This window comes from Sturnira hondurensis, unplaced genomic scaffold (genome assembly GCF_014824575.4).
Source record: "Sturnira hondurensis isolate 20B ecotype Veracruz unplaced genomic scaffold, ASM1482457v3 Scaffold0020309, whole genome shotgun sequence".
Taxonomy (NCBI): Eukaryota; Metazoa; Chordata; class Mammalia; order Chiroptera; family Phyllostomidae; genus Sturnira; species Sturnira hondurensis.
Genome location: NW_028092940.1, coordinates 263,602 through 289,562, shown reverse-complemented (window position 1 = coordinate 289,562; position 25,961 = coordinate 263,602). Strand labels below are relative to the sequence as shown.

The window sequence follows — 25,961 nt, the reverse complement described above, 5'->3', positions numbered from 1 at the left end:
CCCCGAGCCGCGCGCCCCAGCCCTGGCGCTCCGGCCCCTCCCACCTCGCCTCGGCCCTTCCGTCTCCTCTCCTGCCCCCACCGCCGCGGGGCCACAGCTCGGAGGGGACAGTGGCCTGGCCTCCTCCGGCCCCGCTGTCATTTTCGCCTCTGCCCTGCTCTAGGTGGGGTGTACGATCTCCGGGCACTGCCCCAACAGTGTCCTATGCCTGTGGGTGCCATGAATGCGGTTGATTGGCCAAGAAGGGCCGCCAGCCCAGGCCCTGCTGCGCCTCCCTTCCATGGCCCTGCCTTCAGTGCGGCACAGGATCCCCTGTGCACACCTCGAGGTCATCCCTAGAGACTACCCCTCCCCCGGGGTTCTCTCTCTAGCCTCCCTTGTACTCTCCAGGGCCAGCTGCAGCACAGAGGCTGCAGTTTTCCAGTTCTTTGAGAGCTTCATTGACAGGCGGCCTTGGAAATGGCACTTAGAACAACATCCCCACTCCTACCTTCCAGCCTCCCCTTAAAAACCCTTCTGCCGAACCGGGGAAGGCCTGCTGACCATGACCAGACCCACAGGTACATAGAAGGGAGAGGGAGGAATCAAATATTACATCTTCTTCCCCAACTCACCCCATTCAAGAGGCACCAGAGCCCACACGACTGTCTTAATCCTCCTTGTCCTCACCCCGTAGTCCATCCGGTGTTCCCATCCACTCCTCCTAGGATCAGAGAGCTCCCTTCGCTGTCCCAGTCCTCTCCATACCCACTGTCAAAGCTGTCTGCGGTTCTGCCGGCCACCCGCGTCATCAACACCCACACGAGGCAGTGGACGCAGGACCCCGGCCCAGCCAGCCAGACAGCCAGCCTGCCACGGCTGCCTCCCTCCATGTCCTCTGGCACAGCTGACACGTCATCCTTTTGGCGCACACTTCCACTCCCCAGGCCCAGCGGGGTCTTTTCCCAGTGCAAAGGCGCTCCCCGGGCTTGTCTGCCCACACAACTCTGTCCCAGCACCAACCTGATCACCATCCCTCCGTTTCGTGTACCTTCCAAAGAACCGGGTGCAACTGGGGGGCCTCCCCAGCTCCTGAGAGATGTGCATTCCATCTACCTGTTTGACCTTTAGAATGTCTTCTACACTCTCTGGTCATCGTCTGCAAAATATAGTGTTTGAACAGAGCACCTGATGTCCTATAATTCGAAAAGCATTATCTAATATCTCTTTTAGATGCGTAATTAGAATCCACAGCACAAAGTTGTGACCAGGTAGCTCCCATGGGAGACACTGAGGCTGCGGTGTGTTGCCCCGCAGCCCACACGCACCTGTAGCACAGGTGTGTTTTTGCATGTGTGTCTTGCTGTACTGTGTAAGCCCCATGAGGGCGAGGGACAGCATCTTACACATGCCTGGGATATAGTACACATTTCACACATGTTTGTAGAGTCAGTGAACTAGTCGGAAAGAGGGAGGAAGCTAGAGATAAGTGGGTCCTGTGTGTTGTACACCTAAACTGACTGGCCAAGGCAACACTTCGAGTGCTTGCTCCCCCAAGTAGGCACGTCGTGCAATGGGAACACGAGGGTACGTTACTCTATAAATCAAGATTGGCCTGTGAAATCCAGAATGTAAGATCTCTGTGGCCATGGGAACCCAGAGGAAGCAGGGAAAACCCACAGAAATGAGCTGGCCGAGGCCGGGGCTCAAATCAACATCCTCTACACAATGATATGCCAAGGACGCATTTTCAAGCACAGATTTGAGGGGAGGGAGTGTGCTAATGCTAGGTGAGCAAATATCTCAACAGTACATAGTTCTCACATTTATTTAACAAAACACCTATTTCTTCCTTTTGGGGGAGGTCTCAGGAATGAAGAAATTTAGATTCAAAGAAGTTCAATTACATACGAACTTAAGGTCATTAAGGGATAAGGGATCAGCATTGTGTCAGGTTCCAAAGTCGATGCTTTCCACACAGTCTTGCAGGATCAAGGCGGAAGAGGGGACCAAGGAACAAGGACAGCCCAGGGCGCCGCGGCAAGCCCTGGAGAGGAGTACACTGGGCCAGACTGACAGTGCAGCCCGTGGCAACCGGGCTCCGGGCTGCAGAGTCTACTTGGGGGACCCAAGGTGCCTTCTGGCGTTCACCTGACGTAGGGGTTGATCGAGCCACCCGAGTTCATCAGAGCCCGCGTCTGGAAACACGGGTGCTCTGACGCGCTCCAGCTGACGTTGGTTTCTGCAGTGACAGGTGCCCTGGCTGCAGGCCCGGGGTGGGGGCGGTAGGGAGGACGGATCCTGCCGCAGCCCAGACTTTTGGGGGCTGTCACAACTTCCAAATCTGCCCCGCCCGCCCCTCTGGAACCTAAGAGCTCCGGAACCAGTTCGCCGAGCCCTGCACGTGGGTCCGCAGGGCCGAGGGAGGGGACTGTGTCTGGCCTGGACTACAAGTCCCACAATGCTCTGGACAGCGGCGGCGGCGAAGGAGGGGTGCCCTCAGGTGTCTGCGACCTCGGCGCCTCCCGCCCGGAAGTGCCCTAGGGTCCGCTATGGAGCTGGCGGAGCCCAGCGGTGAGTCCCCGCGCCGTGACCGCGCCCACCCCGCCTCCCCGAGCCCTGGCGGTCACCGCTCACCCTGTCCCGGAACCTCCCGTGCCCTCCCACGTATCGGGGGGCGGGAAGATGGGAGGGGTGATGGAGGAGTTGGAGATAGGGAGGGCGAAGTCCCGGCTTCCCGGACGGAACCTGGGGTCTAGCAGGGCGCTGGGTTTGGAGAGGCTTCCAGGGGAGGCGCCTGGTCGGGCCGCCACGGGGTGGGGCCGAGTAGGGTGCGGGGCGGCAACGGTAGGAGATTCCAGATTGTCAAAGGGCGGAGTTGGACGTTTGGTCTTAGGGAAGCCTTGGGAAGCCGTCCGTGTGGGCGGGCGGGGTTTGGGTGGATGGTAAGGGGTAGGGGGGAGGCAGAGAGGCCCCCTTGGAGAAACTTTAGCGACGGAGGAGGAGATAAGCTTTGGGGTAGCTAAGCAGCTTTGGGGTGGGATTGGTAAAGGCATAAACTTCGGGATGAAGTAGACGGAAGAATAGGCAGGCTTTAGGGTGAAGTTCGGTGGGGCTGAATTTAGGGGAGAGGTTGCTCAGAAGGTCAAGGCCCTTATCGCGGGATAGGGTTCGGGGAACTGAGGAGCTGGTTGAAGGTCTAGAGCTCAGGTTACAAAAGTTAGGACTTGGAATTTAGTGATGGGAAGGGCACACAGGGCAAGTTTGGGGCAACTAAGAGTTGGCAGTCTGTGCCCTGGGCTGGGGCTTGGGTCAGGGGTCGGAGGAGCAAGGCCTGTGGGCAGCCGGGGAGGGGTGGGCTCAGGAGCCTGCTGAAGTTCAGAGAGTTGTCGGCCCCTGTGAGCCAGCCCCTCAACCCCTCATGGGTTCTTTGTGCCTCTCCAGCTCAGTAGCACGGCGGGCAAGGCAGGTGCCATGGCTCTGATTGAAGGGGTGGGTGATGAGGTGACTGTCCTTTTCGCGGTGCTTGCCTGCCTTCTGGTGCTGGCTCTCGCCTGGGTCTCAACACACACATCGGAGGGCGCTGACCCACTGCCCCAGCCGTCAGGGACCCCAGCACCAGCGCAGCCCAGTGAAGCCATGGTGGTCACCGAAAGTGTCCCAGGGGAAGCCCTAGAAGCTGAGACCCCCAGCCTGAGGCACCGAGGTCAGGCTGCTGTGCACCCAGAGCCTGGCACAGGGCTCCCAGCGACGCCGCCACCACCCCTGGACTCCACTCAGGAGCCTCTAGTCCTCCGGCTGAAATTCCTGAACGACTCAGAGCAGGTGGCCAGGGCCTGGCCCCACGACACCATTGGCTCCCTGAAAAGGTAAGTTGGGATGAGGAAAGGAATGAAATGCCAAGGAGCGGGTGGGAATGATCACAGACCCGCCAGAGCCACCGAAGGCACCTGAGACTCGCCCCTCATTTTACAGATGAGGGGACCGAGATGTCCAAATCACACACCATATATTGTTCCCCTGCAGCAGGAGGAACCCCCTTTGAGGGCCGTGACCTGGGTCGGGGGTGGCGGGAGGGCACCGCGGAAGGGTGGGAGTGTGGTTCTGGGCAAGGGACGAGGATTGCCTGAGGCCTGCTCTATTACCCAGGTCCCTCTCTCCTCAGGAGCCAGTTTCCCGGCCGGGAGCAGCAAGTACGGCTCATCTACCAAGGGCAGCTGCTAGGAGACGACGCCCAGACGCTGGGCAGCCTTCACCTCCCTCCCAACTGCGTTCTCCACTGCCATGTGTCCACGCGGGTCGGTCCCCCACACCCGCCTTGCCCACCGGGGTCAGAGCCAGGCCCCTCCGGGCTGGAAATAGGCAGCCTGCTACTACCCCTGCTTCTCCTACTGCTGCTGCTGCTCTGGTACTGCCAGATCCAGTACCGGCCCTTCTTTCCCCTGACAGCCACTCTGGGTCTGGCCGGCTTCACCCTGCTCCTCAGTCTCCTGGCCTTTGCCATGTACCGTCCGTAGTGCCTCCACGGGCTCTCAGCAGTGTGGCTGGCGCCTCCGGACCTGGCTCCCGACCACAGGGCGGGAGCTGCTGTCTGCCCAGGCCCCCCTCTCCGGCCTGGGCCTGCCTCTTCCCGCTACCCTGGAGCCCAGCGCTGCGCCGCAGAGCACTCCGGGGGCAGGTGGAGGCCCCGCCCTGCGACCTCCGCGGCTCTGAGCCGTCTCCCGGGGCTGCTGGCCCTCAGCCGCCCCTGACAGCCGGCTCCTCCGGGTCAACCAGCTGCTGTCGCTGCCTAGGCCCTGGGCAGAGCGGGGCCACGCCCCTGGGCCCGGCTTAGTGTTCTTCTGCCTGAGGACTCAGCCACCTCTAGTCCCTAATTTCGCCTCTTGCAGATTTGGGGACCCAAGGACCGTGGCGAGGTGGGAGGGACCGAGGGCGTCCCCTGGAACTTGTGCAGATTAAACAACTGTGAAGTTTTCACTTCTTGTGTGTGTCTGAGCATGCAGCCCCACGGGGGCACCGGGTCCTTGCCGACTGGAACAAACGGAGCGCGGGTCACCGGCCGGGCCCTCTGGATGCGCATCCCTCCGGGGCCAGCCCCGAACCGCCCTCACCTTTCCTCCGCCTCGCGCCCGGCTCCTCGGCCCCGCCCCTCTGCCCCCAGCGCGCGTGCGCGCTATCCCGAAGCCAGGGGCGGGGCCTGGGGCTCCCCAGCGCGCGGGGGTTGACGGGAGCCACGTCTCTGCTGGCCGAGGACTGAGAGGCGATTGGCGTCCGGGGGCTGCTGGGAAGATGGCGGACTCGGTGGCCGGCGGATGAGGAGGCCGCGGGGGGAGCCCGGCCTCCGGGCCCCGAGACCCACTGAGGGAGCGATCTGCGCGGGGCCTGGGGAGTCATGTAGGGGGCGGGCATCTGCGGAGCGGGCCGCGGGAGGGCGGCGGGAGTTGGTGTTGGCAACCGTGACCACGGTCTCCCGGCGTCCCCGGGCTGGGTGGGTGTGGGGGCCCCTGACACCGCCGACTCCGCTCTGCCACTTTCCCCCTGCGCCCTCGGCTTCCACGGGCGCCTTCCGAGATGGGCGCCTTCCGAGATGGTTCTCGTTTCACAGGCGAGGAGGCTTAGGCAGAGAGACGAAGCCACTGGTCCAAGGTCACGCAGCTGGTAAGTGGGAGCACCCAGCATGGAACCCAGGACCGTCCGGCTGCGGAGCCCCCGTGCCGCCCACCGTGCCGCCGCTGCCGCCTCCTGCGGGAGCGGGAGGTGGTCGGGGGTGGGGAGCGTGTCGCCGGGCCGAGCTGGGCTCCAGGCTGGGCGCGACCACTAACTAGATTCGTGACCTCGGGCTTAAGTTTACCCCCTTCATCTCTCTGGGTTTTGGCTTTTCCACCTGTGAAATCGAGGTAATGCCAAGCCTTCCCTACGTCCTCATTGGCGTGTAAGGAGGATCAGAGGAGATAATGCATGTGGAGTTGCTTTGTAAATATTTGTGCGCCGAGACCACTGAAGGATTGATCAGGGTGTCAAAGCATGGAAGGAGGCAGAAAAGGGGGCTGGTGGGGAAGAGGACCAGAGCAGTCCCAAAGAAGGGTGAACATGACTCTGGCTTGCTCTGATCCCAGGCCCCTCTGGATGGGGAGTAAGGTGAGGCGTAGAGAGCAAGCTTTTCTCCCCTTTGGAGAAAACCTCACCCCCTTTTCTGGGCCGCCCCTCAGGGTCTCCATCACCCAACTCCATGCTTCGAGTCCTGCTCTCTGCCCAGGCCTCTGCTGCGAGGCTGTCTGGCCTGCTGCTGCGCCCACCTGTGCAGCCCTTCTGTCTGGGGCCCGGCAAGTGGGGGGACCGGCCTCCCGGAGGAGCCCCCCATGCAGCTCCCGTGCAGGGGCTGCAGCGGCTTCTGGAACAGGCGAAGAGCCCTGGGGAGCTGCTGCGCTGGCTGGGCCAGAACCCTACCAAGGTGCGGGCCCACCACTACCTGGTGGCACTTCGTCGTCTGGGCCAGCTCCTGGGGCCTCGGCCACAGCCCCCTTCTGTGGAGCAGGCCACACTGCAGGATTTGAGTCAGCTCATCATCCGAAACTGCCCCTCCTTTGACGTTCACACCATCCACGCATGTCTGCACCTCGCAGTCTTACTTGGTGAGGAGGGTGCCTGGGGGATGGGCGTTAACGGAAGAATAGAGAGGAGCAGTGGAGGACCCAAGATCACTGGCAGAATTCACCTCTCAGGCCTTGCCACGCATGGCCATACCCTGACACACTGCTGCTCCCCGACATCCACAGCCGACGTCAGGAGTCAAGCAGCATCTGTTGCAGCTGAGCTAGGGTGCTACCCCAGGTTCCTGCTACCTCAGTGCACCCGGAGCCAGTACAATTTGTCACTGTTCGCACTAGATGAGAACGTATATGCCATCTTTGTGTAAGACCTTCCTCACAGGCTGTTCTGATCCCCCAGTTGACATGGTACTTCACACCACGCTATAGCAAACCTTCCAGCCCAGAAAACAGATGAGGAAGGTTGGGGACCCACTAATAGCCCCAACACTGGAACAGAGCAGAACAGCTCCCTGTTACCAGAACTGCCTCCTCTGGTCCTCTCTCTCCCAGGCTTCCCGTCAGATGGGCCCCTGGTGTGTGCCCTGGAGCGGGAGCGAAGGTTCCGCCTCCCTCCGAAGCCACCTCCCCCTCTGCAACCTGTTCTTCGAGGTGGGCAAAGGTTGGAAGCTGCTCTGAGCTGCCCCCACTTCCTGCGGCATCCACAGCAGCACCTCATCCGGAGCCTGGCAGGTGCTGGAGGGGGTTAAAAGCAGCTTGGAGGTCAGGGACTGTTGAGTCAGGTGGTGGGGAATGACTAAGGTGCACACTAGTCTGGAGATCTGGCCTGAGGGTCCAGTGTGATAGGCTGTCCTTCACAGAGGCCAGGCCAGAGGAACTGACACCCCACGTGATGGTGCTCCTGGCCCAGCACCTGGCACGACACCGATTGCGGGAGCCCCGGCTTCTGGAAGCCATTGCCCACTTCCTGGTGGTCCAGGAAGGCCAGCTCAACAGCAAGGTGGGATTGCCTCCCACGCTTCTCAGCCACCCATCAGGCTCAGCCCCTGTCCAGCTTGATTGCCGCATCCTTGAGCAAACTGCTCAGCTGGGCCTTGTGCCCCGGCTTCTCCAACCCCCAGCACACACATGGTCCTCCGCAGTTCCCCAAGCACTCAGCCCATCAGCTTCACTGATCCCACTCCTCTCAGCCTTCAGGGCCAGGTCCCACGGCACTGCCTCCACTTGTTTGGTGATTAATTGCATGGGGCTCAGGACACTGCTTATGCCATGGCGTCCTGGTGTGTGTCAGGTAGAGGGATGGTTCTGCCTCTGCGATGACGTTCTAAGCTTGCAGGCCAAGGATTCTGGAGCACTGTTCCGTGCCAGGTGATGGTTGCTCTCCCTCTGCAGGCGGTACAGAAGTTGGTCCTGCCCTTTGGGCGGCTGAACTACTTCCCCCTGGAACAACAGTTTATGCCCTGCCTTGAAAGGATCCTGGCTCGGGAAGCGGGGGTGGCCCCCCTAGCCACTGTCAACATCCTGATGTCACTGTGCCAGCTGCAGTGCCTGCCCTTCCGAGCCCTGCACTTTGTCTTTTCCCCAGGATTCATCAACCACATCAGTGGTGCGCAGATGGGAAGGCTGGCTGGGACCCTGAGGGCTGGTGGGCAGGGGAGGGGGGGCGGTTCTGCAGCCCAGCAAGTCTTAGTCCCCTTGCCCACAGGCACCCCTCATGCCCTGATTGTGCGGCGCTACCTCTCCCTGCTGGACACAGCCGTGGAGCTGGAGCTCCCAGGATACCGGGGTTCCCGCCTGCCCCGAAGGCTGCAAGTGCCCATCTTTCCCCAGCCTCTCATCACTGACCGTGCCCGCTGCAAGTACAGGTGGATGGGGCATCTTGGGGAGGGAGGGGAGCAGCCTGGAAGAAGAGTAGAAAAGCTAAAGAACCTGGACCTGCTTAGGCTGATGGACTGTCAGGAATCATAAAGAAATGGGCCTTGAGCCCTGACTAGTGTGGCTCAGTGGATTGAGTGGGGCCTGTGAACCAAAGGGTCACCAGTTTGATTCCCAGTCAGGGCACAGGCCTGGACTGTGGCCCAGGTCCCCAGCAGGGGGCACATGAGAGGCAACCACACACTGATGTTTATTTTTCTCCATTCCCCTCTCTCTAAAAGTAAGTAAATCTTAAGAAAACACCACCACACAGAGGCAGTGAAGGCATTTGCCCAGGGTCACACAGCTAGGGGGCGTCCAGCTGGGAGGAGACTCCTGGGCCCTCCCTCCAGCAGTGTTCCTCTCCCCTTCCAGTCACAAGGATATGGTGGCTGAGGGGCTACGCCAGCTGCTGGGGGAAGAGAGATACCGCCAGGACCTGACCGTGCCTCCAGGCTACTGCACAGGTGAGCTCCAGGTGGGTGGGCGGGCACTACGCTGGGTGACATGGAACCCTGGCTAAAAGCCCCCCCTCTACCCCCAACCCCTTCCAGACTTCCTGCTGTGTGTCAGCAGCTCTGGTGCTGTGCTTCCTGTGAGGACCCAGGACCCCTTCCTACCGTACCCCCCCAGGTCCTGTCCCCAGGGCCGGGCTGCTTCTCAGCCCACTACCGGGGACACTGCCCAAAGGTAAGGGAAGACGGCAGGAGGGCCTCCCATGCCTTCTCGGACCCTGAGCGACCCTGAGCCACGGTCCATTCTGTCTCCAGGGTGGTGCTGGTGCTGCGTGAGCGCTGGCATTTCTGCCGGGACGGCAGGGTGCTGCTGGGCTCAAGGGCCCTGCGGGAGCGGCACCTGGGCCTGATGGGCTACCAGCTCCTGCCGGTGAGAGCCTCCCCCTTCCCTGGTGAGACAGACTGTATGCACGCCCACCCCAACCCCCAGGCTGGTGGGTGACCCGCTGCCCTGTGCTCGCAGCTGCCCTTTGAGGAACTGGAGTCACAGAGAGGCCTGCCCCAGCTCAAGAGCTACCTGAGGCAGAAGCTCCAAGCCCTGGGTCTGCGCTGGGGGCCTGAAGGGGGCTGAGGGGTGCACGAGGGGTTCATGATGGCCCCCCTATGGGGGGTGGGCGACTTGCACTTTGGCTCCACCCTGTCTTATTTTTCATTAAAGTCCCTTTCCTCCCCATCACAAGTCTCGTTTCTCATTTCTGGGCCGCCCACCTCCCTCCCATCCATGCCCCACCACCTCAGAGATACAGGAGGCCAGGGCAGGTGGGAGCAAAAGCGCTTTACTGCGGGGGTGAAGGGAAGGGGCCATTAAATTATTCACTTAAATAAAAATGAGGAGGGAAGGGGATGGGAGGGCATCCCCAGCCCGTCCCCTCTGTCCGGCCAGCAGCAGCTACACAGGCATGGGCATCTCATTGTACTCGTCCACGCCTTCCCGCTCGTCGAACACAGGCTCCGCCTCGTTGGCGTCCAGCTGTGGGGGAGGCAGGGGTCAGGAGGAGGGCTGACCAGGACTCGGGCAGGGACCACTCGGGCCGGGTGGGGCTGCTGAGGGGGAGAGGGCAGGCGGCCTTACGCATTTCATCTCTCGCTCGGTGAAGATGCGGGTGAGCACCACCATGCGCAGCGGCACTGTGAGGATGAGGATGAAGGGGAAGGCCAGGGAGGCGGCTGTGGACATGACAGCCCAGAGCAGGGCCAGGCAGAGCAGCTGCAGGGCTGTGAACAGGTGCATCCGCAGGGTCCGGACCTGGAGGCGGTGGGGTGGGGTGAGACGGGGAGCCCAGGCTCCTCCCAGCCACTGAGGACCGAGGACGCCTTTCCCCTCCGTGGGGGTGAGGACAGAAGTGCCTTCTCGATGCTCACCACAGCCAGGTCTTCACAGACTGAACTGGCCAGAGTGGGTACACGGGTCGGGGCTGGGGGCTGGCAGGTGACCCGTGCAGCCCAGGAGGGGCAGAGGCACGGGACCCTTCCAGGTGGCATCTCACCTTCTTGACGTAGGTGACGTCCGGGTGGTGCTTGGGAGGCATGAGCAGCAGGTGCAGCCGCTCGTAGAACTGGATCCCGTTCAGGGAGGTGACTCCCATGTACAGGAAAATCCCGAAGAGCACGGCCAGGGGTATCTGCCGGAGCAGGTCCCCGATCACGATGGAGAGGCCTGGGGGCGGCAGGGGGAGAAGTGGTCGTCTCCAGGGCCGCCCACTCTGACACCCAGCCCGGACGAGTGGGCGGGGGCAGCGAACATACCCACAAGCAGGGAAACCAGCAGCCCCGTCACCCGCTGCTCCTTGACCTCCTGGATCTTGGGCTTGTCCCCGGGCGCCACAGCCTTGCTCATGACGGTGAGCGCATTGGCATGCGTGACGGAGCGGACGGTGGCCGCAGCCAGCCAGGGCAGGCCGAAGAGGGCACAGATGCCGCCCATGCCCACGATGAGCAGCAGGTCCAGGTGGAAGCCGGAACCCTTCTGCAACATGCGCTCCTTCTTGGAGATGATCAGCCTGAACGGGCACGGGGCTCGCTGAGGCCCGGGGCCAGCTCGGCGGACCACAGGGTCTCCCCAGGGCTCTCCAGGGCACCCAGCTCCTGGCCTCTGTATTTGGAACCTGAACGCGTCCCGACCCACTCCATCCAAAATGAGAGTTCTATGACAAAGGACTGCCTCCCGCCCTCTGGGTCAGCTCCCAGCGTGCACTGGGCTCCTCCCTCCCAGCAAACATCACAGGGATCTCCTGCTGGCTACAAAATAAACTCCGGCAGGCAAGTTTGGCCTCCTGCGCTCCAACACCTGACGCTGCCCCTGGCCAGGCTCTGACCCACCCCCACGCCACCAGGCAGTTCCCGTCTGCACAGCACCCCCCTCGGCTAGGACCACTCACGTGGTGATTTGTGTCTCCATGAAGATGAGGATGAAGACCAGGAGGGCAGGCAGCAGGCTGGCCACCATCATCCACACGGGGAAGGAGCTTTTCTCGCCCAGAGGGTTGATGACCCAGCCCCGCTTGTCAGGGGCCGTCACCGAGAATCCATTGGGCACATTCAGCTTCTGCAGAGCAGAGGGCGGGACGGGTGGGCCGTGGAGAGGGAGCCCCGGGCTGCCCCAGGTGGGGCGAGTGCTAAGGGCATGCTAGGGAAAAGGCCCTTGTCCTCTCAGCTCAGAGGCAGCTCTGGAGCCGGGGGCCACAGAGGACCATGTGGAGTCCGATGCCAGGCAGCACGTTCTTGCTGCTGCCTGTACTTGGCCTTACCTGGGTATAGGTATCCTCAATACTGTAATCCACAAGCACCATGACGAGGATCGCGATAGGCACCCCGAAGTCCCCAATCACCCGCCGCACCTGTGGGCAAGCACCACGCTCAGACCGGAGGCCCCTGCCCTGCTCCAGACCCGACTGTTGGTCACCCGCAGCTTCCGCCTCCCTGAGGCCTCCACCCCACGCACCCGGCCAGGGAAGAACCGGCTGTTCTTGAATTTGCGCAGGAAGAAGGCGATGAAGAAGGTGCCGGCCATGAGCACCAGTGAGAGCAGGGCCGTGTTGGGCTGGCCCCGGGGCCTTCCCTGCGCAGGGGGCCCGGCCACGCTCACGTTCCCCGGCCCTGGCGTGGCCCTCGCCCCAGCCCACGTGGTATTCTCGCCACCATCTGCCTCATCACGGGCTGGCTCGGAGTTGTTGGCGACAGAACAGCCGTGGAGGGGATGTTCCTGGAAAATCTGAGGAGAGGACAGTGTTCCATCAGCAAGACAGGTGTGACTCCTGGGCTCAGGGGCACTCTGAACGGGACAGGTGGGGCGGGGGTGGCCAGCCTGCCCGCAAAGAGCTACTCTTGTGGATTAAGAAAATGACCCGGCCCTGACTGGTGTGGCTCAGAGGACTGAGTGCGGGCCTGGGAACCGGAAGGTCGCAGGTTCAATTCCCAGTCAGGGCACATGCCTGGGTTGGGGGCGTGCAAGAGGCAACCAATTGATATTTCTCTTGCACGTCAGTGTTTCTTTGCCTCGCCTGGCTCCCTCCTTTCCCCATTCTCTAAACAAATAAAATCTTAAACAAGAAAGAAAAGAAAATGACCCAGAGGACCAGGTGTGAGCGCAAGGCAACTGAGGATGAGCAGAGGCTGGTCTTCCCGAGGAAGGGGCTGGGGAGGGCAGCTGCAAACAGGCCTGGAGAGACTGCGCGTGACGTGTGGGTCACGGAGCCTGCCACAGACACGAGCCACATGTGCTGGCTGTGGCGGCACCTGCCCCTCAGGGGCCTCCTCCTGCCTACATTTTCTGGGGCATCTGCCACTTTAATAAAAGTGTATTACCCTTGTTATCAAAAGGGTGTTTTCCAGCCCTGGTTGACCTGGCAAGGCTGGGGGGTGGGGAGGCAGGAGAAAGGACCTACCCACTCTCTGCAGGCTACATGGTCTATGAGGGGGGTGGAGCAGGGGTGGCGGGCACCTCAGGGCCAGCCTGGCTTCCCGCCCAGGAGAGCGAGCAAGAGAGGCGCACACTGCCCCCTGGCTCCCGCCCCAGGCCCACAGCCTCACCCATCCCAGCCCAGTGCTCTGAGGGACCTGCTCACCTTAACCAACTTGTAGAAGGTCTCGTAGATGAAGATGAGGGAGATGAGGAAGGCAAAGATCTCCTGGGTGAAACGGGAAACGAAACGCACCAGGAAGCTCCCCTCCAGGGCCACCATGAGCAGGGCCAGAAGCACCAGCCAGAAGCCGATCCACACGCGGCCCACCAGGTACTCCAGCCCGTTGTGCTGGCAGAACTGAGGGGCAGGGGCAGGGGCGGAGAAAGGTGCGGTCAGGCCCAGAGAGCAGGGGCTGCCTGGGTGGGGGTGTGCCAAGGAGAGGAGGGGCACCCCAGGGGGCCTGCGGACCCTCACCGAGAAGAAGGCCTCCTCGAACACCAGCAGGGGCCCCGAGAAGCCAATCACCAGCAGCGGCTGGGCGCCCAGCAGGCAGAAGAGCATGCCCTGCAGCGCCGTGGACACGATCAGCTCCGACACCCCGATCAGGTTCTCCGTCTTCTCTCCTGGGGCGGCAGCAACCAGCTCAGAGGCTGCCAGCCAGGCCCTGTGTGCTCCCCGCACCCCCACCCCGGAGCCTCTCCTTACCCAGCAACCCCCCGAAAGTGATGGCGGGCGACAGGGCTGCGAAGTAGATGAAGATGACCGCAGCCAGGCACTGCGGGTTGAGCGCGTCCCGGAAGTCGCTCAGGTAGTGGGGGTAGCGGCGCCGCACGTCGCGGATCAGCCCCCCGAAGGGCCGGCCTGTCCGCCGGAGGGGATCGTCTTCCACGGTGCCTGTCGCCTCTACCATCTGCAGGAGCGCTGCAACCCAGGCCTCCGTCAGGGCGCCCGCCGCGGCCCCCCCACCCACCCAGCTCTCCTAGGAACAACTGCAGACCGCCGGACTCCTGCCCCAGGCAGCCCCGGCCCGCACTGGCCCGTACCCTTATCTTGGGCCGACTTGGGCTCCAGCCCTGCCCCTGGGGGCAGTAGCCGGCCCTGCTCCTCCCGCTTCTTGAGCATCTGGCGCTGGAAGTGAGCGACGGAGCGCAGCAGTTCCTCGCCCTGCACCTCGGAGGGCGGCAGCACCACGCTGCAGTCCAGGAAGGCGTTGATGGCGGTCAGCAGGTCCTCCCGCTCGTCTGCCAGGTAGGCCGCCTCGTGGAATTGCTGCCGGAGCAGAAGCAGGGCCGGTGAGGGCACAGGCCAGGGGCCAGGGGCCAGGGGCCTGGGGCAGGGCTGGGCTCTGCACCGGGGCTGACCTTGTCGGACATGAGAGTGGAGATGGAGCGGCCGATCTCGTGGTAGTCCATGTTGGCGCTGCTCGGGCCCAGCAGCAGGAAGAGGAAGCGCACGGGCACGGGCACCTCCAGCACCGCATCCAGCTCCACTGCCTCTCGCAGCCGCACGAAGGCCATGGTGGGCCGGGAGAGGAACTCCACACAGCCTGGGGGTGCGTGGAAGTTGTGGGCGAGAACAGGGCACGAACCGCCACCCATTCCCCGTAGCCTGGGGGCCACCAGGACCCCCACCCCCCAAGACATGCCCCGCACCCCCACATACCCACGAGGACCACTGTCGCCTCGGCGTTCTCGGGGATCTTCTCCAGCAGCTTCAGCTCATGTTTGGACTTGGAGCGAGCGATGCCGGCCGGCGGGGCTGGGGGCGGCAGCTCACGCTGCAGGTGTGGGAGGGTGGAACTCAGCCCGGCTGACCGCAGCCGGGCAGCCCCAACCCAGCCCAGGCCACCTTCTCTGCTCACCTCTCGCTCCACATCCAGCCTGGTCTCCGGAACACCGCCGATGAGAGGCTCGGTGACGTGGGGGTCGCCCTCGGCCCCTTGGCCGTGGTGATGCCCCAGCAGGGAGCCCAGGGAGCCGGCGGAGATATTCCGGGGGAAGGAGAAGTCCTTCTCATCACTCGGGTGGCTGGTGGGGCAGAGGGCGGCGTGTAAGAAGGGTGATGACAGGGACTAGGGACAAGCAGTCAGGGAGCCGCGGGCGGGGCCTTACCTGTGTTTCAGCAGCAAGGCCCGGAGCACGTTGGCTCTGTCCTCGGCCTTGATCTGGTCAGAGATGACCATCTGCTCCACCACCTGGTGGGCCACGCCGGGCAGGGTCTGCTGGTCCAGGTCCAAGAGCACCGCCCCTGGAAGAAGGAGGACTTAGGGGGACCCTCATCCCCAGGCCAGAAAGTGCAGGGCCGGACATGAGCTGCAGATGAGAGCGTGACCGGGCGAGGCTAGATCAGGGGGCAGCGAGCAGGGCCTGGGACCCGAGTCCCATCACCTCTAGGTCCTGTTCCTCCCCACCCTCTCCCTGCAGGAATATTGTGGGGCTCATTGGAGGCTGCGGAACTGGCCATTAGAGGCCCCAGTGGGCGCTGGGGCCGGGAAGTGGCCGGACACACCCTTCAGGAAGCAGGCAGCCTCCGCTGGGGGCCCCGGCCGCCCGCTTGGGCAGAGCCACTCTCCGGTGATAGAAAGTCCCTCCTCTCAGCGAGTGGCACGCTGCCTCCCCACATCTGCCCTGGGGTCCAAGCTCTGCCTCTGGAGCAGGACGGCGCTGTCCGGGGCCCTCGTCCACCCGCAAACTTCCCCCTCGACCCAGCTCCGATTCCCTACATCCAGCAATGACCCTTTCTTTTTGTTTTGTTTTTAATTAATTAATTTCTTTTTAGAGACAGAGGAAAGTAAGGAATAAAAAAAAAAAGGAAGAAGAGAAACATCCACGCATGCAAGATACATTGATCAGCTGCCTCTCGCACACCCCAACAGCCCGCAACCCAGGCCTGTGCCCTGACTGGGAATCGAACTGGTGACCTTTTGGTTCACAGGCCAGCACTCAATCCACCGAGCCATAGCAGCCAAGGCTAAACATTTTACTTATTTTTAGGGAGAGGGGGGAGGGAAGGAGAAAGAGAGTAAGAGAAATATCAGTGCAGGAGAGAAACACTGATTGGTGAACTTCTGTACGTGCCCGGACCTGGGACCGAACTCACAACCCAGGCATGTGCTCTGAACCAGTAATGGAACCAACGACCCCTCGGCTATGGGACGATGCCCAACCAAGCAAGCCACACCGGCTGGAGCTCACAAGACACTTTCTAGACCTCTCCCCCCAAGTGACTGTCCGGGAAGTAAAAGTTCTTTCAAGAGTCATCAGGTCATTTTTCTGCCAAGGGCAACTTTCAAAACACAGAACTAACAACAAACAGAACCAAAAACCCCCGAGTGACGAAGACAGAGATGGCAAAGCCTGGTGCTGAAGCGCCTGCCCTTTGGCGCCTCACCCAAAGCGCTTGGGCCTCACTCACAGCCTGTTTACTCCGAGTTCGGAAACGATTCTGCCGGCAGGTGCCTCCGTCCTTGGCAACTCAGGAACAGGCCTCCTGACAGCCGCTGGGCGGGACGCCCCCAGCACGAAGGAGGAAACACGCAATGACCGAGCAGAAACATCAGACACAGAGCTCGAGGGGCCTGCGCCTGTGGACACTCGGGAGGTCCACACAGTCCTGCAGGCGGGACCAGTTCAGAGAGCTTTCCAGCAAAACTGTCTAAAACCACGTCAGCCCCGAAAACACACCAGCTTCGGTTCTTTGAAAACGTCACTTAGAGAAAGCAGCGTCACCCCACCCTGCCACCACCCAAGGAGAGTGGTGATCCCAAGGATCATGAGAAGAGGCTTCCCACAAGCTCCCGTGACCTCGATCCCGGTGTTGCCCAAGACGCACATGGGGGCCATTTTGCCCTCAGAGAAGTGGCTCAGGAGAAGGGTGTGTCATGGGGCCAGGACGGGGGGTCGGGGGAAGGGCCGGTTACCATGGGCCAGGGTCCGGCGGAGCTCCAGGAGGCTGCGGAAGGACAGGGAGGCCACGTGGGGCTTCCCCCAGCGCTCGGTCTCCTCCTCCACGTCCTCTTCGAATTTGATCCAGCGCGCCGTCTCTCGCCACTGAGGCTCCTGGTTTTTGTCCAGCAGGAGCTCATTCAGCTCCACAAACACCTGCGGGGAGAGATGAGAGGGCAGGACAGGGTCAGAGTCACCGGGGGTCCCCAGGGACTGCTCGAGCGGTGTCGAGGTGGGGGCACGTGCCTCCGGACAGCACGGGCCACAGGCATGGAGTCCAGCTGAGTCGTCACTCAGTCGGAGACTTTCTTTTCCTCATCTGTAAAATGGGAGCAATGCCACCCATCTCCCAGAGCCCGTAGAGGGACTGAAAGAAGCACCCAAACACAGCCCCATCCAGGACTCGCTGCGAGTCCTGGATGAGCGGTCGCCGGGCACACACACAATCGGGCTCGATCCCGTTTGTACGCATTCAAGAACGGGCGCGACTGAGAACACAAGGGCAGGGGCTTCTGAGGGTGCTGCCTGGGCTGAGGCATCTTCTGAGCAAGAAATGGCCTGTGTCTCACAGGGTCATTGGCTGTGCCCAGAGCCACCGAGCACTCAGCCCGAGTGCACTTCACTGTATGCCTATCAGACCTCAATAAAATGGTTTAAAAAACCCATGCCAGGGGTCAGGGTTCAGGACCAGAGCCTTGGAGCCTAAGAGGGGCAGCATCACTAAGTCACTGATCGACCTTGGCTGGCCACCGTCCCTGATTCATGGCTGGGCCATCATCTTCACGAGCTGTGGGAAGATCATGAGTCAGAGGTAACCAGGTTCTGGAAAATGAAGTTCATGGCTCTGCAGAGCTGCCTCTAGGGTCCACAGACACCCCACTGCCAGCCGCCAGAAAATGGCCATGCCAGGCACCGACACTGGGGAGAACATTTGTAACCACGGGGGGGGGGAGTGCCCCTGGGGCTCAGGGAGGTCACCGCTGGCCCCAGAGGCAGGGGAGGCGGCCATGGGGAGCAGAAGGAAGCGTGAGAAGCTGAGAGACAAACATACCTCGTGGGGCTTGTGGGGGACCCGGGGCCGCGCCCGAGGCGTGGGGCCAGGCTCGCGTCCCTCCCGGCCGCTCTGCCCAGATTTGGCATTCTTCCGTACCAGGTGCCGCCGGACCCCAGGGACATCCTCAAACCGGTGACCTGGGAGGGGGAAGGGCAGCATCAGGCTCCCGCTCTCCCCAAGCCCTGTTCCCCACCCCGGCACCAGGCCCAGACCCAGCACTCACTCTTCATGAGGTCCAGGTCCGCTGTGGCCAGCGTCTGGGCCTCGCTCTCATCTGTGGGGACGCGGGGCAGCAGGGCCTGCTCCACCCCCGTCATGCTCCCGATGCGCCTCCGCTCCTGCAGGTTGTAGCTGCGGTGCCCAGGCTGTGCTTTGCTCAGGGGGCGGCCTGAGGCACCGCCATCATCGCCTCCGGCTGCGCCACAGGCCACTGCCACTGCCTGCTCCACTGCGGCTCTGGATGGAGGGACAGAGACGTCATGAGCCTGCGGAGGCCCCTCGTCTCAGCAAGGAGCCACGCAAGAGGACCACACACTCCGATCACTCCGCTCTAGACACAGGTGTTTAAACCAGGCCCTCTCCTCTACGACTGTGTCCAGAACCATCACATCAGCCACACGACAAACTTCTCAGCAGTGCAACTGGGCTGAGGGGAGGCTGCTCCTGGGGTGAGGGGGCGGGAGACACCTAAAGCCGCCACTCTGAGCAGCACCGGTCGCCTCCTGCCCTCCCAGGACCGCAGGGTCCCGTTTCTGACCCACCAGGGTGAAGGACATGGACGTGGGCTTTGAGACCATAGACGGCCCCCTGAGGTCACGAGGAACACGTGACTCCCTAACCCGCACAGGTTCCAACTCCCACTCCTGTGCTCCAACCCCTTTCTCTCTGCCATTGCCTGTGTGTCCTGGTGCCCACCACACCCTGCTATCTAACGCCTCCCATTGAGTCAAGGCTATGACCAGAAACGCCCCCCCAGACTTTCTCAGCCTACACCCACCCTCAGTGCCCCCGGCTCTGCTCACCCCCTTGCTCATAATCGAACCCACTTTTCCAAGGACAGCGTTTCTCTGAGGCTCCCCCAGCTGCCACTGGCCATCCAGCTGCCCCCAGGCCCGCGTCTGCACGCCAGACGCAGCTGGGGACCAGCACCACCCACACAACCCACCTATCTCCCCAGGGTGCGAGCCTGTACGCGCCCTGGAGGGGCGCCGCGCCCTTCACTTCCCCGCAGCCCTTCACACTGCCTGGCACCCACAAAACAACAAGTCCGTGACAGTAATGACCTTGAGAACTCATTCAAAGTGATTTCCTCCCGGTAGCCTTCTCTGGCTAACACCCCCAAACTCTGACCGCCTGCCAGTGCTGGTACCAAGCTACCTGGCATGGTAACTTGTTCTGGCGCCACTCCCTGACGCAACAACCAGAGGGGACTGGCAGCTCCCCAAATGATGGGGGTGGGGGGAGGTCTTCTACTTCTCTCGTGCCCTGAGGGTCTCAAGAGGTGCTTGGAGGTCACTAGACCAGTCCCTGACCCAGCGTGGGATGTTTCCATCTGAAGCCTGGGGAGAGGGGATGGCAGGGGGGCAGGGTAGGGGGCAGCTTAGATGGCACATCCGTTCTGTGCCAGGCTAAACCGTTCCCAAACCCTAACCCCGCCACCCCTTAATCCCTTCAACCGCCCTGAAGAAAAGTTCTATTATTCTTGGCTTCCAAATGGGAAAGCAGGCTCAGGGAGGTTCCTCGCCCCGAGAGCTTGAGAGGAGCAGGACTGGGACCTGGAGACCTGGAGGTTCTGCTGCTTTTCCCACCTGACACACCGACAGCAGCAGGGAAGATCCCCGCCTGGGGACACTCACCCAGCCTGGGCCCCTTTGGTGGCCCGGGGAGCTGCCTCCTGGTGGGGCTGTGGCGGAGGCGGGGAGGGACTGGTCCTTTCTGCCTTCCTGTCAGTGACTTCATCCTCCTGAAGAAAGAACTGGAAAAGGGACCCACGTAGGCAGACAAGGCCAGGCCAGGACTCCCCGGGGGGTCCCCCAGGAACCCTGCCCCGACTCACCTGCACAGAAGAGGGAGTGGAGGCAGGAGACGGCTGGGTGAGTGCCCGGGCACCCTCAGCCTCGCCCGCCTCATCCTCATCCTCCTCTCCCTCCTCAATGGTGGGGGTCTCCCCAGTGGGGGTGGCCCCAGGGCGCCTTCGAGGCTTCCGTCCGGGGCCCTGGGGTGTCTTGCGGCGGCGGGTGTCCGGAGGCAGGTGGGTGGACAGCGGGTGATGGATGTGATGGGAGGACTGGCGGTGGTCTGCGGGGAGAAGGGGACACCACTGCTGGCAAGCACAGCCTCGGGCCCAGCCCCCTGGCCCCAGCTCCGGCTCCTCTCATGGTAGGCAGTCCAGCCAGAAGGACCCCGCCCCCTCCTCAGGGTCTCCCCCTCACATTCAAAATCTTCCTCCCCATAGCTTCGGCTGGGCTCCTCCCCTCCTCGAGACCCTGCCTCCTGAAGGATCTCCTCGAACCGCTCCACGCCCAGGGTCCGGTGGAGTTCATCTTCCTCCTGCTCCGGGAAGCCAGGGGCCGTGGGGCCCAAGCGCTCTGGCTCTGGCTGTGAGGAGGAAGGAGTAGAGAGAGAAGACACAGCGGCTCACTAGGAGCTCACCCCGAAACGCCACCCTGCCTAGTACTGGAGAGAGAGGTACCCCCAGAAGCCTGCCGGCTCAAATGCTGGGGCCTCCGCCTGCACCCAGCAGCCCAACCCCTAGGTCCGGGTGATCTGGAACCTGGCTGTGCCCACCCACCCAGCTAGGGTGGGGAAAAGGGGCTGCTTGCGAAGTCTCGACACAAACCCTGTGTCCAGAACACCCACCCGGTGTGTGAACTGGGCAGCTCACGTGGTTGAAAGGGAACACACTCCCTCTGGCTAAAGACCAGCCTTAAAAGTAACTTCTGGGGGTGCCCGAACTAACTGACCTGGACTGGAGTCTGAGTCACATGGAAACCAGCCCCTGGAAAGGAACGTGGTGGCCTCTCCTCCTCAGGGGAGCCCCCCATTCACCACCCCTCAGCTGCCCTGGGGTCCCCACGCGGCTGCCTGGCCCCGCCCCCACCCCACCCCCCACCTGAGTCATGCTGCGGGAGCCGAGCAGCCCGGACTGCGGTGGTGCGGTGGTGTTTTGGATCGTTCAGCTAACGGCCTGCTCTAGCCAGTGGCCTTGGTCCAGCCCCCAACCCACCCCCTGCCGGTCTCCGCTCCAGGCGCGCCAAATATTTGCTCAAGAGTTTCTGGACCTGAAGGGCATCAAGATTTCAAAGGGCGGAGTATGGAGTCCCCTCCGTGGTGGCACCGGTGCTAGCGCGTGGCTAGAGCAAGAAAGAACAAGGAAGAGCAAGAAGGAGCTGGGAAGAAGGGCAGGTGCCGGGGAGACCCCGAGGTGGGGACAGGAGCCGCTGGGGTGGCAGGAACGCTCGATAGGAGGAGGGAGAGGGGTCGGGGGTTGCTTCCTCCCAGCCCATCTCTGCAGCTCTAGCCCGGCAACCCCCAAGCGCTTGCCTTCCCCCACCAGAATGAGCTCACTGGCTGGCGGGGAGGAAGGCGGAGGGAGGTGCTGAAGCGAGATGGAGAGCACGGAGGTAGCCTGGGAGGGGGCGATCAAGAACCCCTCGCACCTGAGGGCGCAGGAGGAAGTCCATGGCAGGCAGGGGTGAACTTGGGAAGGAGGGGGAAGGGACTGGCCAGCGCCCCTTCTCGGTCACGTGCCCACTGGGCCTAAGTGACCAATAACGGGCTGATTGTGGCACTCGGGGTTAATCATTACACTTCCCAGGAAAATCCGGAGGGGGCCACGTGGGGCAGAAACCACGTGGGGGTGGGAGGGGCGAACCTGAGTAGCACGTGGGGTGAGGGGCGGGGCCGGGGTGGTCTCTGGCTAGCAAGCTCCGCCCAGAGCCACTGAGCAGACTGTCGCTGTCTCTAAAGCCAGGGGTGGGGGGTGGGCACCGCCAGGTGAGACACCTAGCGTCCCCAAGTTCCTCTCTCACTTAGGCTACCCACCCAGGTCTTCAGTAAACAGCCTCAACTCTGTCCCCAGAGCTAGAAGCCTGACTAACTGTTCACAGCCACCACCCATATCCGTCTCAGACCCCTGGAGCCAGGCAAGGCCAGGGTAGGGATGACAGCACTCCTCGGGGATACCTCGCAGGTTCCCCTCGTTCCCAAGCTGCTGTTCCCAAGCTGCTGCAGGCGTGCGCGATGCACGCAGACACACACGCACACACCCCCGAGGGAATCCTCAGCAGAGCACCTGTGGCGTGAGGAGGGAAAGGGGCGGCCGCCTCGCCGACGATACTCACAGTTCGGAAAGAATCTGCGCCCGAGGTGGGGCGCCGGGGGGCGCTGGTCATGGCCAAATCTTAGCCCTTTTCACTGTCGCTGCGGCTTTCAGGGGAACAAGGCGGCGGCATAACCTGAGCGGGGGAGAGGACCGATCACCGCTGAGAGCAGGGCCAGGCCAGTGGGGGCGCCCGGAGCATTTTGCAGCCCTTGACCCAGCCCAGTGGAAGACTGGATGCGGGGCTTTCCGCCGGCTGGCCACCAGGAGTCTCCCAGCAGCGCAGGACCCTCCCAGCCGGGATGAAGGGCCGGCCTCAGGGCCCGTAGAGGCGCCAAGACCAAAGAGAAGTTATTTATAGGAAGAAAGGAGATGAATAAAGAGAAAGACCAGCGAGGACTGGGGCTACACAGGGCCAAGGGACTAAGGAGAGGCAGAAAAGGAGGAGGGGCTCAGACCTGGAGAGAAAGCTGCAAGGTGGATGTGTGTGTGTGTGTGTGTGTGTGTGCGCGCGCGCGTGTGGGAGGGGGCGGTTAGATAGAGGAGGGAGAGAGGGAAAGGACAAGCTGAGCCAGAAACAGGAGCAGTGACCGAGAGGTGGGCTGAGACAGGGGAGGGGTGTGCTGGGGCGAGTGAGATGCCCTCTGCAGCAGGGACGTGGGGAGGAAGGAAGGGAGAGAGAAGAACTCTGGAGAGAGTCCAACAGGGCCAGCAAGGGAGTCAGAGGAGACGGACCAGGACAGGGAGGGGGCGCATGACGGCACTCCCTCCCCTGGCAGGGGCTGGAGGCGGTGCTTGGGGGGTGGGGGGAGAATGCAGGCTCCCTGGGGGAGGGACAGGAGCCCCGCTCCACTCACTCAGTGGACAGGAGGGAGGAGGAGGACTCAGGGCACAGGCTGGGCACAGCTTTATAATGGGGGAGGGGCTTGTGACGAACTTGGAGGCTGAGCACACAAACCCTGAGGTTCTGCCTTGAGGGGCAGCCTGACCCCTCCCCTCCCCTCCCTTCCCCTCGGACCAGGAAAATCTGAGTGGCCGGGCTGATGCCCGCCTGACTGTGACTATAGGGGTGTCTGGGGGGAACACGGGGTGTCTGGTGGATGAGTTGCAGTTAGGGAACCTGACCAGTGCAAATCGGGGTGCCCATTCACAGTGGGGGAAGCACAGGGGAGCACCCAAGACTCTTCCAAGGTAAAAGTACTGAAACTCCCCAGTGTGTAGTTGGGAAGGACTCAGGCTTGCCCGACTTAGGCTACCCGGAGAGTAAGACAAGCTAGTGGAAGGGCCACCGATACAGTTCTGGGGGTAGGGGACAGTCCAAGATGGGGGAGCCTGGAGCGACACATTCCTGGCAAGCACTCCAACTCAGCTGACGTCTCCCTTCACATCCCCCAGCAGGCCTTTCAGCCAGGGCATGTCCAGGGTCGGGGAGAGGAGGGCCCTGGGGGTGGGACCCTGGTATGGAAAGCCTGCGAAGCGTCCGGAGAGCCTGCAGGTGTGGTCTCAGGCCCCTGGGCTGTGCGGGGCTGGGCCCTGCGTGTGTTCCCCCATCTTCCCTTTAACGCCCCCCCCCGCGCCCCCTCCCCCGCCATCCTAGAACACAAAGCAGCTTCTGTCCAGAGCATCGGTGCCGATAATCCGGGGTGGGGACACATTCCGGGGACCAGCCCCGACCGGCCCGGGGGATTAGCATCTTTCCCCCTGCCCAAGGGATTAGCCCCCCGGACAGCCACTTGGGCATTCACCAAGTGCAGTAGCACATTCCACAGCTCTTCGCGGTGGGGTAGGCTGCGGTGAGGCGCGGAAGGAGACGGCGCAAGTGGACCCTGGATTTCAGGCAGCACCGCCCCCCCTCCCCCGCACGGAGTTCCCCTCCCAAACAAGCCAGCCCCCCAGGGGTCAGGTCCAACTCTCGGGGCTCCTCTCTCCACCCCCACCCAGATGCTCCCTCTTCTGCCCGACCCCTTATACTTACCTGACTCGCCACCCAACCCCCTGCTCGGCTCTTCCTCCCAACCCGGAGGTGGGCGGAGAAGGCCCCGGGCAACCCCCAGGAGGGACGCCCAGCACCACAGGAAGAGGTGCCGTTTGGAGCCCGCTCAGGAGTTGGGAGGGCCGGCGGCGCCTCCGGAGACTACCCCCTCCTGGTGGCAGGGGGCGCGGCACCCTTGCTTTAGGGAATTCTGAGAAGCAGATCCCGGATCCCGCTCCGGACCAGCACTTCCCTCGCCTCCCCATCCTTTCCCCTAGATCTCGCTTTCCCGAGCCCCAGTCTCCGCCCTTCCCTCCACTTCCACTCCCTCCCGACACCAAGTCCCGAGTTCCCCCCTCCTTTCTCCTCCCTTCCTCCCTCCTCGGCCCTGGCCCTCCCCACTCACCCGCTTGCTCTAGACTTCGTGTCCCGGGGGTCTTGGGGTTTCTCCCCCTTCTCCGGCGCCTTCGTGCGCTCCCGACGACTCCCCAGTGCCCACCTCGGGGCGCGCCCCCGCCGCTCCCAACTTCTCCCAACTCAACTTTCCCCCGCGCCGCGGGCAGGCCAGCCCCCTGCGTGCGCGCCCCCCCGGCGCACCGTGCGCGGCCCCGGCGGGTGGGGAGGCGGGGAGCGGTGGCCCACACCCGCGAGCGGAAGCGCGTTTCCAGGCACCGCCAGGCACCAGCGCCCCGGTCCAGGAGGCAGCCCCTGGTCTCCTGAGTAGCCGCCGCCCTGGCTTCCCCGCATGGGACTCGGGCGCCCCGGGGACACCGTCTCTTGGCCCATTTAGGCACCTCTGGGCGGAAATGAGCCCAACTCACGCTGGGGGGAAATCCCAGGGATAAAAACGGAGGCGCAAAGATGATCAGAAAATTCCGGACGGAGAAAGTTGAAATACAAATGTATCGGGAACAATATTCTTTCTCTCTTTTTAAAAGATTGTATGTCTTTATTTTTACAGAGGGGAAAGGGAAGGAGAAAGAGTGGGAGAGAAACTTCAGTGTGTGGTTGCCTCTCATGTGCCCCCTCTGGGGACCCGGCGGCAACCCACGCAGGTGCCCTGACTGGGAATCGAACTGGCGACGCTTTGGTTCCCAGGCCGGGGCTCAATCAGGCGCACCAACCAGGGTAGGGACAGGATTCTCTTGTGCCCCAGGCCCCCACCCTCTCCAATAACCCCAGTACCTCCAAAAAAGCCCCTCTTTGCCTAGGGGGACAGGATCAGGGCGAGAGAGGTGATGCCAGCTGGAGGTTGGATGCCCATTACCCTGAGCTGACCTCGATTTTCCAAATGTGGCAGGAGTCGTGGGGTGAGGGGGTACTTCTGCCTCAGTGAGATTCCTGTGGTGACCTCCCTCCCTCCTTGAACCCAATTCATAGTCATCACATGTCAGTAAAAAATCTGTGTATTTCTGGTTTTCCCAAGTACAATATAAATTCTTCCGGATAAGGATAATACTTTTCCCTTCTGCCACTGGGTGAAGGACAGAATCGTGAGCGCAGAAAACGTTCAGGTATCAACGAGGTGATTAACAAATGTTTAGCATCAACTCTGCTTCCTGCGCCATGTGCTGTTTGGGACCGCTTTTCGTCCACTTCACAGCCCTCAGAAATGCAATCATAAGACAATTAGAGAGCAGCGCCAGCAAATCTATAATCAACTCCTGAAGGGATGAGGTCAAGGCTGCTGCAAGGGTAGCTCTGTCTGTGCTTCCGTCTGCTGAGGGCGGTAACCCACCTGCCAGCTCTCGGCCACACCCTGGCTCTAGTAGGCTCCGATTCCGGAGACTGGCCTGGGATTGGGGGGCGGTG

General features: G+C 62.3%; 3 protein-coding genes across 7 annotated transcripts; 2 read left to right on the top strand and 1 right to left on the bottom strand.

Moving 5' to 3' along the window:
* The first annotated feature begins 1,315 nt into the window (after positions 1-1,315).
* On the top strand, positions 1,316-4,956 carry TMUB1 (transmembrane and ubiquitin like domain containing 1). The gene is made up of 3 exons (XM_037029542.1): positions 1,316-2,553; positions 3,424-3,848; positions 4,145-4,956. The coding sequence occupies exons 2-3, from the start codon at positions 3,454-3,456 to the stop codon at positions 4,494-4,496; spliced, it is 747 nt and encodes a 248-aa protein (XP_036885437.1). The 5' UTR covers positions 1,316-2,553; positions 3,424-3,453; the 3' UTR covers positions 4,497-4,956.
* A 261-nt stretch (positions 4,957-5,217) lies between these two features.
* FASTK (Fas activated serine/threonine kinase) lies at positions 5,218-9,635 on the top strand. 2 transcript variants are annotated; one of them, XM_037029548.1, is made up of 11 exons: positions 5,281-5,373; positions 5,585-5,637; positions 6,189-6,611; positions 7,080-7,259; positions 7,388-7,527; positions 7,920-8,133; positions 8,233-8,392; positions 8,817-8,908; positions 8,996-9,131; positions 9,212-9,326; positions 9,420-9,635. In XM_037029548.1, coding segments are annotated over exons 1-11 (1,623 nt in total). In that variant the 5' UTR covers positions 5,281-5,371; the 3' UTR covers positions 9,528-9,635. The 2 variants fall into 2 exon arrangements, with proteins under 2 accessions (XP_036885442.1, XP_036885443.1); XM_037029547.1 differs by lacking the exon at positions 5,585-5,637 and having other exon boundaries at positions 5,218-5,373.
* Positions 9,636-9,711: 76 nt separating this feature from the next.
* On the bottom strand, positions 9,712-24,725 carry SLC4A2 (solute carrier family 4 member 2). Of its 4 annotated transcripts, none has more exons than XM_037029543.1 (23): positions 24,556-24,725; positions 22,200-22,313; positions 20,289-20,454; positions 19,913-20,154; positions 19,713-19,831; positions 18,080-18,312; positions 17,854-17,993; positions 16,778-16,958; positions 14,970-15,105; positions 14,720-14,885; positions 14,521-14,635; positions 14,220-14,404; positions 13,902-14,127; positions 13,564-13,779; positions 13,333-13,481; positions 13,021-13,215; positions 11,898-12,167; positions 11,704-11,793; positions 11,335-11,501; positions 10,703-10,956; positions 10,444-10,613; positions 10,029-10,202; positions 9,712-9,926 (listed from the first exon to the last, which is right to left on the bottom strand). In XM_037029543.1, exons 2-23 carry the CDS (start codon positions 22,248-22,250, stop codon positions 9,846-9,848), a joined length of 3,726 nt encoding a protein of 1,241 aa, XP_036885438.1. In that variant the 5' UTR covers positions 22,251-22,313; positions 24,556-24,725; the 3' UTR covers positions 9,712-9,845. The 4 variants fall into 4 exon arrangements, with proteins under 4 accessions (XP_036885438.1, XP_036885439.1, XP_036885440.1 ...); XM_037029544.1 differs by lacking the exon at positions 24,556-24,725 and adding an exon at positions 24,153-24,173; XM_037029545.1 differs by lacking the exons at positions 22,200-22,313; positions 24,556-24,725 and adding an exon at positions 21,516-21,617.
* Positions 24,726-25,961: the final 1,236 nt, after the last annotated feature.